The 15,489-nt window shown below is 45.8% G+C and overlaps 1 protein-coding gene across 3 annotated transcripts in view; it reads left to right on the top strand.

The window, feature by feature from the left end:
* The window catches only part of GRIN2B (glutamate ionotropic receptor NMDA type subunit 2B), a 403,399-nt gene extending 388,159 nt beyond the window's left edge, over nt 1-15,240 (top strand). For all 3 annotated transcript variants that reach the window (XM_036074447.2, XM_036074448.2, XM_078075633.1), the window contains 4 exons: nt 3,535-3,695; nt 5,538-5,725; nt 8,318-8,556; nt 10,912-15,240. In XM_036074447.2, the coding sequence (XP_035930340.1) occupies nt 3,535-3,695; nt 5,538-5,725; nt 8,318-8,556; nt 10,912-12,768 (2,445 nt within the window). In that variant the 3' untranslated portion in view covers nt 12,769-15,240. The remainder of the gene's footprint in view (nt 1-3,534; nt 3,696-5,537; nt 5,726-8,317; nt 8,557-10,911) is intronic.
* The last annotated feature ends 249 nt before the right edge of the window (nt 15,241-15,489 follow it).

The following is a 15,489-nucleotide window of genomic DNA, read 5'->3' as shown; positions in this document are numbered from 1 at the left end:
AAAATGGGGCTCTGTGAATTTAACTAACTTGCCCATATTCACACAGCTGGTCAGAGAAAGAGCTAGAAGCCAAATGCAAATGATCTGCCTCCAAGACCCTGCTTCCCAAGGACTGCGCTTTCCCATTCTTTCGGTGCTGCTGGCTGTCCTCTGATTGTTTTCTTATGGAGGATGCTTTCCATCAGAGCCTTGCTCTGTCATCATCATTTACTTCCTTTAGATTTTTAATAGCTTAATCGATTTTCAAATATTTTCTCTCCATTGGTGGCTTGTCTCTTCATGATCTTAACTCTGTCTTTCAAAGAGTTCTTAATTTTGATGAAGTCTAAATTTTTTTTTCTTTTTTCTTTTTTGGTGGGTTGTGCTTTTGGTGTCATGTGTAGAAATCTTTGTGTAACTCTGGGACTTTTTCCTGTATTTTCTCCTAGAAATATTATAACTGTAGTGTGTAACTTGGGGACTTTTTCCTGTATTTTCTCCTAGAAATATTATAGTTCATATTTAGGTGTATGATTCACTGTGTGTTAATTTCTCTGTATCTAGTGAGGTGTGGAATGAAGTTCTTTTTTTTTTTTTTTTTTTGCATATGGATATCTAATTGTTCCAGTACCATTTGTTGAAGACACTCCTATCTCCACTTTATCTGCCTTTGCACCATATATGTGTTGGTCTATGGATGGGCACTCTACTTTCTTCTGATGATTTCCTTATTCTCTCTATGCTTAATGTCACACTGTCATGATCACTATCACTTTAGGACAAGTCTAAAAGTCAGGTCTTGTAAGTCCTTCAACTTTTTGTCTTTTTTGCAGTCATCTTGGCTATTTTAGGTCCTTGATCGTTTCTTTAGTTTTTATTTATTCAAGGACATAGTTAATAAAACAGCATCTGGAAATCTGAAGATAATTTAAAATTTAAGGTTATGAAAGAGTAGTACAGAAACTTTCCATAATCTAGCTTCATCGGGAAATGAGGCACTCGGGGCATCAGATTCCATTTGGTTAATCAAAATTGTTGCATATACCTTATGTGGATTGCCAATTAAAAAAAAAACAAACCAGAAATATAATAATTTATGCTGGAATTTAAATGGACATGATTTCAACTTTCACTGATGTTTCAGAAAATACTTTGGGCCCTAGAATATCTTGGTCATTGTGAGCATCAGTTGTCATTGTCCTCGCAAAGTGGGGAATCACTGACTAAAGGGAGTCCATTTGTTTGTATTGCTGCCTGCCATAGTACATACTCTGCTGTTGATTGGGGATACCTTCTGTCAAACAAGTGAAGTGTTATAATTGACAGTGATATGCATAGCATTCTGTCTCTTCCAGTAAAGCATATCCCTGTTTACTTAAGCTTGCTATCTGCTGGGGACAGTGAGGAATACTATTAATTAAGCCCATTGATTCCAGATAACGTTAGCCATTACTACTTGTCCTCTTTGCCTCAGTCTTCATCTGTGAAACGAGAGGTTTGGACTAGTTAACCTTGAGTGGCTTACCCAACTCTAAAATTCTTTGTGACTCTTTTATTCACTTAAAAATCACAGCCCTTTATGGGGCGCCTGGGTGGCTCAGTCGTTAAGCGTCTGCCTTCGGCTCAGGTCACGATCCCAGAGTCCTGGGATCGAGTCCCACATCGGGCTCCCTGCTCCGCGGGAAGCCTGCTTCTCCCTCTGCCGCTCCCTGCCACTCTGCCTGCTTGTGATTCCTCTCTCTCTCTCTGTGTCAAATAAATAAATAAAATCTTTAAAAAAAAAAATCACAGCCCTTTCAAAACCAATTAAACAAAAACTCTTAATGGCAAAAAGCACTGTGGTCAGTCAGACTGGGAGCCTTTTGAGTCAAGAAGAGTAGTGGTCTTTTGATGCATCCCAGATCGCCTAACTGCATGACTCTGCTTTTAACTATGGCCCACTCCGAGCACTGAAGATAGCAATGATGGTTCCTGGTGCTATGACACTTTGTGGTTTAGGAAATCCCCATATTCTGGGAAGCTCTTGAGCTTTTCAGGTCAAGGGAAGGAGAAAGGAGAATGTCTCTAAGCCCACACAAGTCCAGAGGTCCAGAGTACTCCTGAGTTGGCATGTTAGATTTTCAAATATATTTCCAAAGTCAATGGCATAGTATTGAAAGAGGACTTTAAATGTCTACCTTGTCTTTCCTATGCCAAGCTACAGCAGAGCTACTCTGGTCATATTCTATCCAATCATTTCTGTACTAACAGAATGGGAAGGTTGAAGAGTGTGAAGTTTACTGGGGAATGCAGAATGTAGACATGAGTTAAAAATAATATAAAGAATCTTTATTGAGGACTCACTGCATGCAAGGTGCTATGCCAGGCACTTCTTATACATTAAATCCTTTAATCCGCATAACAGTCTTGCGAATTAGACTTTGTTGTCTCCCTCTTGCAAATGAGGAAATGGTGCACAGAGAGTTCATGTTATTTGCCCAAGATCGCACAGTAGTATGTGGCGGAGCTGATCTTCAACCCATATCTCTCTCATTCTAGAGCTTAAACTCTTAATGACTATATCAGGGACTAGCTCTCAGAACTTAGCCAGCTCATTTAATGTGTAATTGCATTTGTAGCGTGATAGAAACTAAGAACATCAAGTCCTTTTGGGTAGACTTGGTGGAGGAAAGAACTCACAGAAGGTGTCTTGAAGAAACTGTTTGAGTTACATTTTGAGATGAAGGACATGAATTGGCCTCAAGAGAAAAGTGAGTTCATGCTGAGGGGACAGACTATACGAGGCCATGAAGATACAAGTGAATAAATTATTTGTTCAGGAAGCAAAGTACAGACTTACTCATTGCAGGGCAATACCAGAAATAAAGCTGATGTCATAGGTGTGAAAAATCCAAGAGATTTCACTTTGTTATGCTGGGCACTAGAGATCCACTCCCAGTTCTTAAGCAAGGGGAGGAACATAATTAAAACTGTATTTGATTTTACAATTTATTCTATAACTCATATAGAATAAATATGGGCTTTCCATGCATCAAGGAAGGTCAAGAGAAAATTTCTTAGCAAAATATATTTGATACCCAATAAATTATGTTTAGGACTACATTATAGCTCATCCCACTAAAGTCCTATAGCCTCAAATGGTGCAATGACAATGAATTTAGGCCCCTAAATTAAGAGGCCTGGGAAACATACTTTAACAGTTTTCAAGCATAAAGGTGACTAAGCCACTGCAGTTAAGCTGCACACTCCCATCATCACTGGTCTTGTGCAGTATGTGTAAATGGAACACGCAAAGGTTATAGATTAAATCCAGGATTGGGCTAACATAAAGCTCTCAACAATACGTATGAAATCGAGATGAAGTCTTCTTTCAGTTAGCATCTGCTGTTCCTGCGTGAGGGCCATTGTTTGGTGAACCGTAGTTGGGTCCCTTCCATATAAATCCACAAATGCTAACTTAATATCTCTTCACATTTTCTGAAGCATTTTCTTTCTTTCTCTCTCTCTCTCTCTCTCTCTCTCCCTCTCCCTCTCACTCTCTTTCTCTCTCTCCAGTTCCAGAGACCTAATGACTTCTCACCCCCTTTTCGCTTTGGGACTGTGCCCAATGGCAGCACAGAGAGGAACATTCGCAATAACTACGCAGAAATGCATGCCTACATGGGAAAGTTCAACCAGAGGGGTGTAGATGATGCATTGCTCTCCCTGAAAACAGGGTAAGAACTGCTTCCAAGCTCAGAGTCTTTGATATGTTTCTCACATTTATTAAATGTACACTGAATCAGATATATCATGCTTGGGTGCCAGACAAAGTTAAAGCAAAGAAGACTGCATTTGCTTCCTATGGATTTCCAAGTTGAATTTGACAATATAATTCAGGCCAGTGCACAAAGATTCCTATGCTATTATATACTTCTATGTATTTTTGTTTTACAAATTATATTCTACTTGCATTAATGTAACCATGAAACAGGAATGAAATAGCCATAAAAGTAGAAAGGAAGAGTCAAGGCTAAGGTTCATGTATTACGCATGAAACGAAGCCCTGTTGACCAGAAGGTGAAAATGATGATTCTGGTGTCTTGTGGACAAGGGAGAAATGAAAGAGGAAAGGGGTGATGGTTTTTAGACAACAAAGAGTGAGAATGTGTTGACTGATCTCCAGTTCCAGCTTTTGTTGGTGGTCTTTGATCCAGCTTTATACTCTAGAAAGTATTGTTTGTTGAAAGGAGCTCCATGAACTGCAAACATGTTGGCTTGCCTAATCGCAGCCACATTGGTCCCTTTATTCATTTGGCCTCTCAAAGCCACAGCTGTGGAATAAGACCGATAATTGAGCATTATAGCTGTTGGGACTTTGGAGTGAAGGGGTCTTGTAACTGATCTCCTGTGTTGTATGATAACTAGCAGCACTTGGACCTCCCAGTGGCCCCAGTTCTGGAAAAGCCACCCAGATACATGTTTACTTAAATACTGTTAGCGTCTATCTTATCACCATGAAGTCACAGCAGATATCGGGAGACAGAATTTGAGCTTGGGCATAGGACCACCTCGGTAGGTCGTCTGGCCCCTGGTACAAGCATGGTTGTCAATCATATCAGAGTTTGGGGTTTTTTGGTGTGCCACTTTTCGATCGGGTACTCATGGGCTTTTTGGAAAATGTTCTGTAGCTTATACAAGGAAGGGCTTATTTTTTCTCAAGGAGGGATAAAGCTAACTTACCTTGTAAAAGTGAAGAGAGGGATGCATGCCTTTCTTTCTTGCAGACCTCTCTATATTACCTACCTATGTGGCTGTATCTGGATTTCTTTCTCTACTTTTGATGTGTTTAAATGTGGGTTTGAAATATTGGTCCAGGCCTTCCTGCCCTGACCCCTAGTCTTACTCCCTTCCCTACATATTCCTTCCTTGGAAAGCACAATATATAAAATGAGGTTCTTAGAAGTTTCGGAACTTGAGAGACCTGAATTCTATATGTCGGGTTCTGCTGTAGTTGCGCACATTTGCTCTTAACACAAGCCTGTGCTGCTACCACCCCGACTACTCATTTCTTTCCTTGTGCTGCAAAACAGAATATTGAAACCTTTCTGACCACAAAAATAGCATTGTGCAGCTGTTGAAACATATACACCTACACTTATCCCCACTCTGGACTGTAATGAACTGAGAAATGAAAAATGTTATATAAATCTAACCCATGCTATTTGTTGTTATCATCATGGTGGTTACTTTTCATTATTTTGGTTATTATTTTTATTGATTCCTTTTTACTCCTTCTCCTTTCAGACACAGCTTATGAGTTGGCTTCAGGCCCGACTTACATTCTCATCCTTCCCAGTGGGAGGGAAAAACTCCTCCTTTCAACCTGAAATCACATAAAGAACAGCCTGGGATTTATTTAGGCTTTAGATTCTGGCTGAGTTCCAACTCGAGCCTTACTTTGAACCAGTTCTCCCCATCGTTTGCTAGAAGGCTACTGCTTCATATTAATGGCCCCATAGGTAGTTTTGTACTAAAATTCCTCCACTGGATTGTTTGTTTGCTTCTTTTTTGCACAGGAAACTGGATGCCTTCATCTATGATGCAGCAGTGCTGAACTACATGGCAGGCAGAGATGAAGGCTGCAAGCTGGTGACCATTGGCAGTGGAAAGGTCTTCGCTTCCACTGGTTATGGCATTGCCATCCAAAAAGATTCTGGGTGGAAGCGCCAGGTGGACCTTGCTATCCTGCAGCTATTCGGAGATGGTGAGTCAAAGATGGTGGCTCTTCTGATGGCCGGTCCAAAACACCAGCCCTTCTTTCTTCTCCACTCCTATAACCCCTGCCTTTCCAGAAAAGTATTTCACAGTATATTGTGAAACTTGGGCGGTAGGTATGAGAGTCCTAGGACTACCATAACAAAGTACCACAGCTGAGTGACTTAAATAATAGAAATTTGGCTCACAGTTCTGGAGGCCAGAAGTCTAAGATCAAAGTGTCAGCATTGGTTCCTTCTGAGGGCCTTGAGGGAGAATCTGTTCCATGCCTCTCCCCTAGCTCATGGTGGTTTGCTGGCAACCTTGAGCATTCCTTCACTTGTAGACACATCACCCCATCTCTGCCTTCATGTTCACATGGCATTTTCCCTACGTGCCTGCTGTCTGTCTCTACATGTGTATGTCTGATTTCCGCCATTTTTAAGAATGCCAATTATAGTGGATTAGGGGCCCACCCTACTCCAGGATGACCTCCTCTTAACTAATTCCATCTGCAGTTACCTCATTTCCAAATAAAGTCACATTTCAAGGGACTGGGGCTTAGGACTTCCAACAGAGGAATTTGGCAGGAGAGGAGGAGGTTTGGCCGGGGCGGGGGAGACACAATTCAACCCATAACTGGGTGAAATTTGGGAGGGAGGATTAGAGAAGTTGGTCAAGGAGATATGTCTCAGGATTGCAGGGTATGATCAAACTTTCAGGGATAAAGTAAGAGAAGTTAGTATTAGGTGTTCCAAACAATCTTCTCACATGTGGCCAGAGCAGCAGGTAGAACTTCGGAAAGATCTCTGCTTTTTCTGGGTCCAGAGAAAGGGCAGAGAAGTATACTTGTGGCCACCTATCCATTCTTCCCTCTCTCCCATCTTGCTCTTTCAGCTAGAAGAGGTAGGAATCAGGGACCAGGTCCTCTGAGGCAGACACTCATAAGGGACTCCCCAGTGTCATTCTGGTAGGAGACCGAGCAGCCAGCTTGCTTTGAAAAAAAAATCTCATCTCCAATCTCATTATACTCATGTCTTCTGCATCCCTCTTCACTTGGGTGTCTAGAGTACCTACTCTTCCTGTTAGCTAATCAGGAAGCTAATCCAGTTATGGATGAGCAGCCTGACTCTGCTTGGCCCCACAGGCCATTAGCCGGGCAGTTCTCTAAATTATGTCTACAGAACCTTTGCTGTTAGGGATGAGATGAGAGGCAGAAGAACACAGCTGGATTTTCAGATCCGGGTGAAGTTGGCTGTTCCACTAGTTAGGAAAATCATAGTTTGATCAAAGAAATGAGTGAAAAGTGATTTGGTTAACATTGGAAAGACGAGGGAGTTCTAGCTGGAGTGCTAACAGGCCGTGTTGGTATGACGGCTTCTGTAATTCTCATGTAGCTCTCACTCAAAGGCAATAACAGAGCCTCTGTCTATGAGGAAGGACAGCAGTAGAGATGACTGGGAGAATTTGCCAAAGCTCCAGTCGGTTTATGCAAAGTTCAAAGTTTTAGCCAAACTGGAATTAATTAGAACGGGCAGTTTCCTTCATGAGATTCTCAGAATTTTGTTTGCCTAGAATTAGATGCCTTCTAGGGCACGTGGATTCCTTCATTTTCCTTTTGTCTAAGGTTTCTGCCTTGCTAATTCCTCATATCTAGTGAAGTGGATAAAGGTTATTGTCCCCAGCATCAATTGAATTAATCAAAGCTTCTCTAAGTGGTGTTACAAGGAGGCAGGTCTGAATTTGGTGGTCTCGTTTGATTCAAGCTCGCTCCCCCTTACTCTTAATATTTCTATTTCCCTCTGCAATAAGAGATCAGTAAGTGTGAGGGTCCGTGGGGAGTCAATCAATCTCTCTGCTTATCTCTCTCTGTCCCTCCTGCCCCAGCCCAATCTGATTTGCATATTTTCAAGAGCAATTTTCTGAATCTCGTGTTTGATTAATGTTCTTTCTTACTCTCTGCAAAATAAAATACAAAGTGCTTACTTAGTCTGATACTCAAGCCCTTAGCAATCTTGCTTCCACCTTTTTTGTTCAGCTTCCTTTGCCTCCTTTTACTCTGGGTGAGCTGTTCTGCCTGTCTTTCCAAACAAGCCTTGTGTTTTCCCACCTTCTCCCCCTTGATCATGCCATTTTTGCTGCCTGGAGTGCCTTTTTATGCAAGATAAATTAAAATTCACCCATTCGCTATGTCCACCTGCAAGTCCTACCTTCCTCATGAAAACCCACTGGCCACCCCATCCACAAAATTACTCTTAGGAATTTGAACCCCTGTTACCTGCATATTGCTAGTCATATTGATTATTTATATACCAATTGGCACTGGATAGATAATGGCGAGTAGGGGGTAATGCCTCATATCTTTGTGTCACTGCGGTATCCCCATTAAGCTGTCACTGAATACGTGTTGAGTATATTGATGAGTTAATATATAGTGGTATTAATAAAATTACTGGGAACGTTCCCTATTAATTTTCTTTCCGTCTCCTTGTCTCTTTGTCTCTCATGTTTTTCTCTGTCTTCCCCAATACCCCTTCTTGTCCCCTTTCTCTGCTCTTCTGTCTTCTGTCTTTACCTGTTTTCCTTCCTGCCGTGTCTCCAGGGGAGATGGAGGAGTTGGAAGCTCTCTGGCTCACTGGCATTTGCCACAACGAAAAGAATGAGGTCATGAGCAGCCAGCTGGACATTGACAACATGGCGGGCGTCTTCTACATGTTGGGCGCAGCCATGGCTCTCAGTCTCATCACCTTCATCTGCGAACACCTTTTCTATTGGCAGTTCCGGCACTGCTTTATGGGTGTCTGTTCTGGCAAGCCTGGCATGGTCTTCTCCATCAGCAGAGTAAGTGGTTTGATTGAGGTGCTGGGAGCTTGTGAAGGATAGCTTAGTCTAGCACTGTGCAAAGCAGAGAGACCCAGGAGGGCACTAACTCCAGCCCTGTGCAGCTAAAGCCAGAAACTACGTCATGTATGTTTCCCCAGGGGGTTGGGGGATATAATTTCAGGTGGCTCAGAAACAAAAACGGGTTATACTATTTTTCATTCAAGAAACAGCTTTGTGTGTGGGGTTTGGGCATTTGGTTCTCAATAAGAACTGGCAGATCTATCAAAATGAAAAATTTGGCCTTCTTCCAAATGCCTTCCATCACCATTAGTTAATTCTGTATGGGCTGTATTAATCATTTAATCTTTTTTTTTTAAATCACATCTCTATTCAAATAGTGAAATGTAATGTATCTCTCTTATTCTGACATACAAAGATATATTATTGGTAGTTCACTGTTCCTCACTGCTTTAAACATGTGTGAGTTATGGGGGGTTAAAGAGCTTTACAGAACCTGCTGAAGTAAGTACTGACCCATAAGAAATTCACATTCCAGAAACTTCCTTAATTGGAACAAGAGTATAACTCTTAAGTTGTTCTTTATTTAGGTCTTTGCTAAGTTTCTAGTCAAAAGTGAGGATTTGGAACTCAGTTTTCAATATGAACAGAGGATCACAGGGAAGAGGGGGAAAAAAAGCAGGTGTCTTTTAATTTTGTCAGTATGGTTATGGGATTCAGTCATGAGAAGTGACCTCAGTTGTCCTTTTAGAATAGAGGTCTAGATTTCAGCTATAACTAACTTCGGCTCTAATGGAGTTATGTAAGAAAATGGATTTCTCATTAAGTTCTATCTTTTCATCATTTTCCTATAGTATTTTAGTGATAGAGAACAGTTTCCTCTCTGACTGTGAGCTGATTCAAGCGATTCAGTAAGTAAGCAGGAGGAAGGAACGTGTGGTCCCTGAGCCACATTGCTCCACTGGTGGTCCTTTCTAAGGTCCCAGATAGGGTGCTGGCAGGAACAGTGGGAGCTGGTGGCCTGTAATAGAAATCCCATTCATAGGACTGCCGTGCAGTTAAGGCCTCTGCAGAGGAAAAGCACTCGGCACCTTCCCTTGGCCATAATCAAGAAGGGTTAGAAAGCAAGGAGAGTAACCTTACCTTGAAGATCTCGGGTCTCCCGACTGCCTTCTGAGATGGCGAGGCTCACCTCCCCTAAACCTCTCTTCTTTCCCACTTAGCTGCAATTCTCCGTTCTAATCTTCTCTGCTCTCTTCCCCATCTGTCAGGATAATTTCCCTTCCAAATCAATCCCCTTTCTTTCAAAGACCCAGTTCAAATGACCTCCCTTTCACATATTTCCCTTGCCAGAGAGAAAAGTTCCAAATGTGTCCACTTTTCAAGGCAGGGAGCAAGACATTAGCAGGTTAGCTTAACTTGGGACTTGACCCCAACCCATTACCTCTCCTGGACGGTGTTCTTCAAGGCCCAGTACACAGAGCTGCACCAGGGAGTTCTCAATCAATACTAATTTGTCACGATATTAATTATGTATGATAAGACTAAGCAAGTGAGAAAGTATAAGAAGGAAACCAGGAGCTAAGGAGAATAAATGAAAGGTTCAACAAGGGAATTATTTATTCCTATTTAGTACTTGATATCTGTCCTAGCTCTGCCCTCCCACGGTGTAGGGCACAGCAGGAGAAAAATCCTTCTTTGACCCCAGGGCTCTCGGACTCTCTCTGTGAATTTGGTTCATGCTTGGCTCAGGAAGAGAACTGCTCAGCCGTTCTTTGGGTGACCAAAATCCTAAAAGCCACTCAAAATTTGTCAGAGCTGGGAAAGAGTGGCTCTTGTGAGCTCGGAGCTCCCCTGTGCTGTGCCACCAGCCAAGGGTGGCCGTCCAGGGCAGAACAGCCCCAACACCCGTGGTGCATGGCTGTCGATTTCCAGGCAGCTGACAATAATTTTTGCCATCCATTGATATCACGGCCTCATTTTTAAGATGCGGAAACCTAGGCCTAGGAAGGAAAATCAATGCAAGTTGATGGTGGAGTGGCAGCATAGAATGTCATGTCTTATGATTCCAGTCTATTTGCTCAAGTCACTTGGAGTGGCCTTGTCCCCTCTCAGAGAGCCTGGCCACTAAGCTTAGCTCATGATAAGAAACTTGCCTGATTCAAGAGACAAATCAGGCAAGCTTCTAGCCACATCATCCTCTGAGTATACTAAGGCTGTTTCAGGCTTTCCCTGACTTTTCTTCTCCAGCAAGACAGTTAGTAGTGGAGGGGGGCGGGTGGAGGGCGAGCGTAGTCTGTGGTCATTTCCAGCCTTGCTGGAGACCTGACCCGTCTCCTCCTCTTCCTGCTCCAGGGTATCTACAGCTGCATCCATGGAGTGGCTATCGAGGAGCGCCAGTCCGTGATGAATTCCCCCACCGCGACCATGAACAACACACACTCCAACATCCTGCGCCTGCTCCGCACGGCCAAGAACATGGCCAACCTGTCTGGTGTGAACGGCTCCCCCCAGAGTGCCCTGGACTTCATCCGACGGGAGTCATCCGTCTACGACATCTCTGAGCACCGCCGCAGCTTCACGCATTCCGACTGCAAATCCTACAATAACCCGCCATGCGAGGAGAACCTCTTCAGCGACTACATCAGTGAGGTGGAGAGAACTTTTGGTAACCTGCAGCTGAAGGACAGCAACGTGTACCAAGACCACTATCACCACCACCACCGGCCCCACAGCATCGGCAGCGCCAGCTCCATCGACGGGCTCTACGACTGCGACAACCCGCCTTTCACCACCCAGCCACGGTCCATCAGCAAGAAGCCCCTGGACATTGGCCTACCCTCCTCCAAACACAGCCAGCTAAGCGACCTGTATGGCAAATTCTCCTTCAAGAGCGACCGCTACAGCGGCCACGATGACCTGATCCGCTCCGACGTGTCCGACATATCCACGCACACGGTCACCTATGGAAACATCGAGGGCAACGCCGCCAAGAGGCGCAAGCAGCAATACAAGGACAGCCTGAAGAAGCGGCCGGCCTCGGCCAAGTCCCGACGGGAGTTTGACGAGATCGAGCTGGCCTACCGCCGCCGGCCGCCCCGCTCACCTGACCACAAGCGCTACTTCAGGGACAAGGAAGGGCTCCGGGACTTCTACCTGGACCAGTTCCGCCCGAAGGAGAACTCCCCGCACTGGGAGCACGTGGACCTGACGGATATCTACAAGGAGCAGAGCGATGACTTCAAGCGAGACTCGGTCAGCGGAGGCGGGCCCTGTACCAACAGGTCTCACGTCAAACACGGGGCAGGCGACAAGCACGGCGTGGTCAGCGGGGTCCCGGCGCCCTGGGAGAAGAACCTGACCAACGTGGATTGGGAGGACCGCTCCGGGGGCAACTTCTGCCGCAGCTGCCCCTCCAAGCTGCACAATTACTCCACGACAGTGACCGGGCAGAACTCGGGCAGGCAGGCGTGCATCCGGTGCGAGGCTTGCAAGAAAGCAGGCAACCTGTACGACATCAGCGAGGACAACTCCCTGCAGGAGCTGGACCAGCCAGCTGCTCCCGTGGCGGTGCCGTCAAACGCCCCCAGTGCCAAGTACCCCCAGAGCCCGACCAACTCCAAGGCCCAGAAGAAGACCCGGAACAAACTGCGCCGGCAGCACTCCTACGACACCTTCGTGGACCTGCAGAAAGAAGAAGCCGCCTTGGCCCCGCGCAGCGTGAGCCTGAAAGACAAGGGCCGGTTCCTGGACGGGAGTCCCTACGCCCACATGTTTGAGATGCCAGCTGGCGAGAGCACCTTTGCCAACAACAAGTCCTCAGTGCCCACTGCCGGCCACCACCACCACAACAACCCCGGCAGCGGCTACATGCTCAGCAAGTCGCTCTACCCTGACCGGGTCACGCAAAACCCTTTCATCCCCACTTTTGGGGACGACCAGTGCTTGCTCCATGGCAGCAAATCCTACTTCTTCAGGCAGCCCACGGTGGCGGGGGCGCCGAAAGCCAGGCCAGACTTCCGCGCCCTTGTCACCAACAAGCCGGTGGTCTCGGCCCTTCACGGGGCTGTGCCAGGCCGTTTCCAGAAAGACATCTGTATAGGGAACCAGTCCAACCCCTGTGTGCCTAACAACAAAAACCCCAGGGCTTTCAATGGCTCCAGCAATGGGCATGTTTATGAGAAACTTTCTAGTATTGAGTCTGATGTCTGAGTGAGGGAAGAGAGAGGTTTTAAGGTGGGTACGGGAGGGTGGGGCTGTGGGCGTGTGGTGCGCATGTCACGGAGGGTGACGGGGGTGAACTTGGTTCCCATTTGCTCCTTTCTTGTCGTTTTCTTTTATTTACGGAATCCTGGAGTTCTGATTCCTTCGGAGGGCAACCCTGGTGACCAGCACCGTCTCTCCTCCCTTTCTAGTTCTCCACTCCCTCCCCACCTGTCAGGCGTTCCTGGTCCCGGGAAAGAATACAGTGGGCTCGCTCAGCACAGCACCGGGAGGGCAGAGTGGAGAAGGGAAGTGGCTGCGTGCAGGCTTCCTCCCAGCACCGAAGGACTGTTTGCCACCCACTTGGAGTGAAGCAGGGAGAAGCAAAAGGAGGCCACGTGAGCACAGGATAGCTCTTCCCAAATGGACCTTTAGGTTTAGGTGAGAAAGCAAAAGCGTCCAAATATGACCATTTAGCATACTGGCTGTGAATGCAAAGAGGCTTTTGCTAAGTTCTTGTCACTTTGGTGGCGTCTATTTAGGGATCGTGTGCCACGCAGAGGGCAGGAGGCCACGTGTGTTTCTATATAAGCCAAAAAAAAAAAGTTCGTTTCCATTCCATGAGACCCGTTGGTGGTGAACTGGGACAGAGAGGTCATGGGTGGATGACGGAGAGCACGTCAGAGCCGTGCTCCATGGTGCATTCGAGGCAAGAGAGGATGGACTGCATGTGCATGAGTGTCCGCATACACTTGCATGTGCCTGTCATCTACACAGGCACGCAGTCAAGGGCCTGTACGTGTAGACAAGGCAACCTTGACTCATGATGCCGTTTCTTTCAACGTCCCTAAACGGTGTGCTCAGTTTGGCTTATATACAAACAGAGATGGTCGTATGTTACCTGAATGTTGGCTGTCTCTCCCCTTCACCCTTCCTGAATGAGGAGGATGGAAGTTCTTGACAGAGAAGATGACGTGGTCTATCACAAAAAGGTGATGAACAATCCTACAAGAGCAAGGTACAAAAGTAACTCCTCTGTGGTTCAACCCGCTTTGACCAAGAACCTTCCAGGAAGGCTAAAGGGAAATAGGAGCAGCCATAATTCTTCTGCACACACTCAAGAGCAAAAGATCCTCTAAAGCTTTACTGAGCTTTTCACACCTTCAGCTGGCCAGGGTTTGGGGAGGGGCTAAGTCAGACTGGAAGAATAGACAAGTTGTGTGTCGTAGGGTAAGTGAGAGAGGGGGATGTTTTCAATGCTTTGATCCCTTCTTACTTAACCTGGAGCTAGGAGAGCTTGTGCCATAGAATTGATCACAACTGATAGGGAACAGACGGCTAAGGGGGATGAGCTTGCTCCATGAGTACAGCTCAGGAGACATGGAGGGAAAGGAAGAGATTTGGAAGTGCAGAGGGTAGGAGGGGAGGGACTCCCTCACTACCCCACTGGGTCTGGCTCCCTGAGAATGTGACATTGAGCCCAATGTGGACACTCTCGTTAGAGGCCCTGCCACCTTCCTGCAACACCTTCTTTCCCTCCCAGGTGTACCATTCAAGAATAAAAAAATATATATATATATATACACATATATATGTATATATATATGTGTATACATATATATATATATATATATATATATATATATAAAACTCCAGGGGTAAGGGTACTGGCAGATGCGATGCCCCCTTCACTAAGTTGGACACTTGCGAAAGGAAATGAATATTTGTCACTGCCGGTCCTGAAACTTGGGGAGGGGGTGTTCTGTGGGTCAGCTCCACTGTCCTGCCTTCCTCCCCTTACCCAGGGTGGCAGCCAAAGAGCCCCGGGTCTGTTTGGAAGCTTGACTGCAGGATCTCCATGTTGCACACAGGACATATAAACCAGAAAGGTGCTCATCCTCCTCTGGAAGGAAGCTGCCATGTCTCTTCAAGTCACACCCTCCAGGGCTGCTCTTTGCCTTCCTGTTTGCCCTGACTCACTACCCTTCCTCATTCCCCACCCTTGACTGTCGTCCCCTGTCCTCCTCCTTGATTTTTACCTCAGTATCTTCCATTTTAAAGCCAACTGAAGGCCTTGTAAAGCTATGTTTTCTTTCTAAAACGAACCTGGGGGCAAGGGGCTGAACCTCTCACAGATTTGGAGAGAGGAGCGCGGAGTGCTTTACCTTAGATTCAAGGAAAGACTTTGAGAGAGAGGACAGAGGGCGTGAGGCGTCTCCAGGAGGAAGAAGGAGAAGGGCCATATAAACATTGCTTCACCCTGACTCTGTCCGATGTCAGGGGCTCCTCCCCTCACTCTTCCTCTTACCTCACCCCTTTCAAATAAAAAAACCAAACCAACTAAACCTAGCGAACAGCAATCTAGAACAAAGGGGGCTCTGTCGGTCTCCACTGGTGACAGAAATCAAGATGGTGTTTATTTCATATGTAAATATTTTGTTTTCTAATTAATTTTGTATAGATAAAGTGTTCTCTTGTGAGTATTCAGGGTGGTGGGCTGGAGGGAGTGGGGTGGGGATGGGAATGAAGAGGGGGAAAAGTGTTTTGTTATGGGTTTTCATTTTCCATTGGGGGAATTGTTTTGTATGGCTTTTGCTTCAGGGTGTCTGGGGACAAGTGTATGCGAATGGAGGCCACTGTGGTGAAAAAGCCAGGGAAAAATACTTTGTGTCCATGCCTCCCCACCTCACCAGTCTTCTTGGTCCGTGAGACGTGTTCATGCCCGTCCGC

Source organism: Halichoerus grypus, chromosome 6 (genome assembly GCF_964656455.1).
Source record: "Halichoerus grypus chromosome 6, mHalGry1.hap1.1, whole genome shotgun sequence".
NCBI classification, from domain to species: Eukaryota; Metazoa; Chordata; class Mammalia; order Carnivora; family Phocidae; genus Halichoerus; species Halichoerus grypus.
The sequence above is the reverse complement of the archived record's forward strand: the minus strand, read 5'-3'. Positions and strand labels throughout refer to the sequence as shown.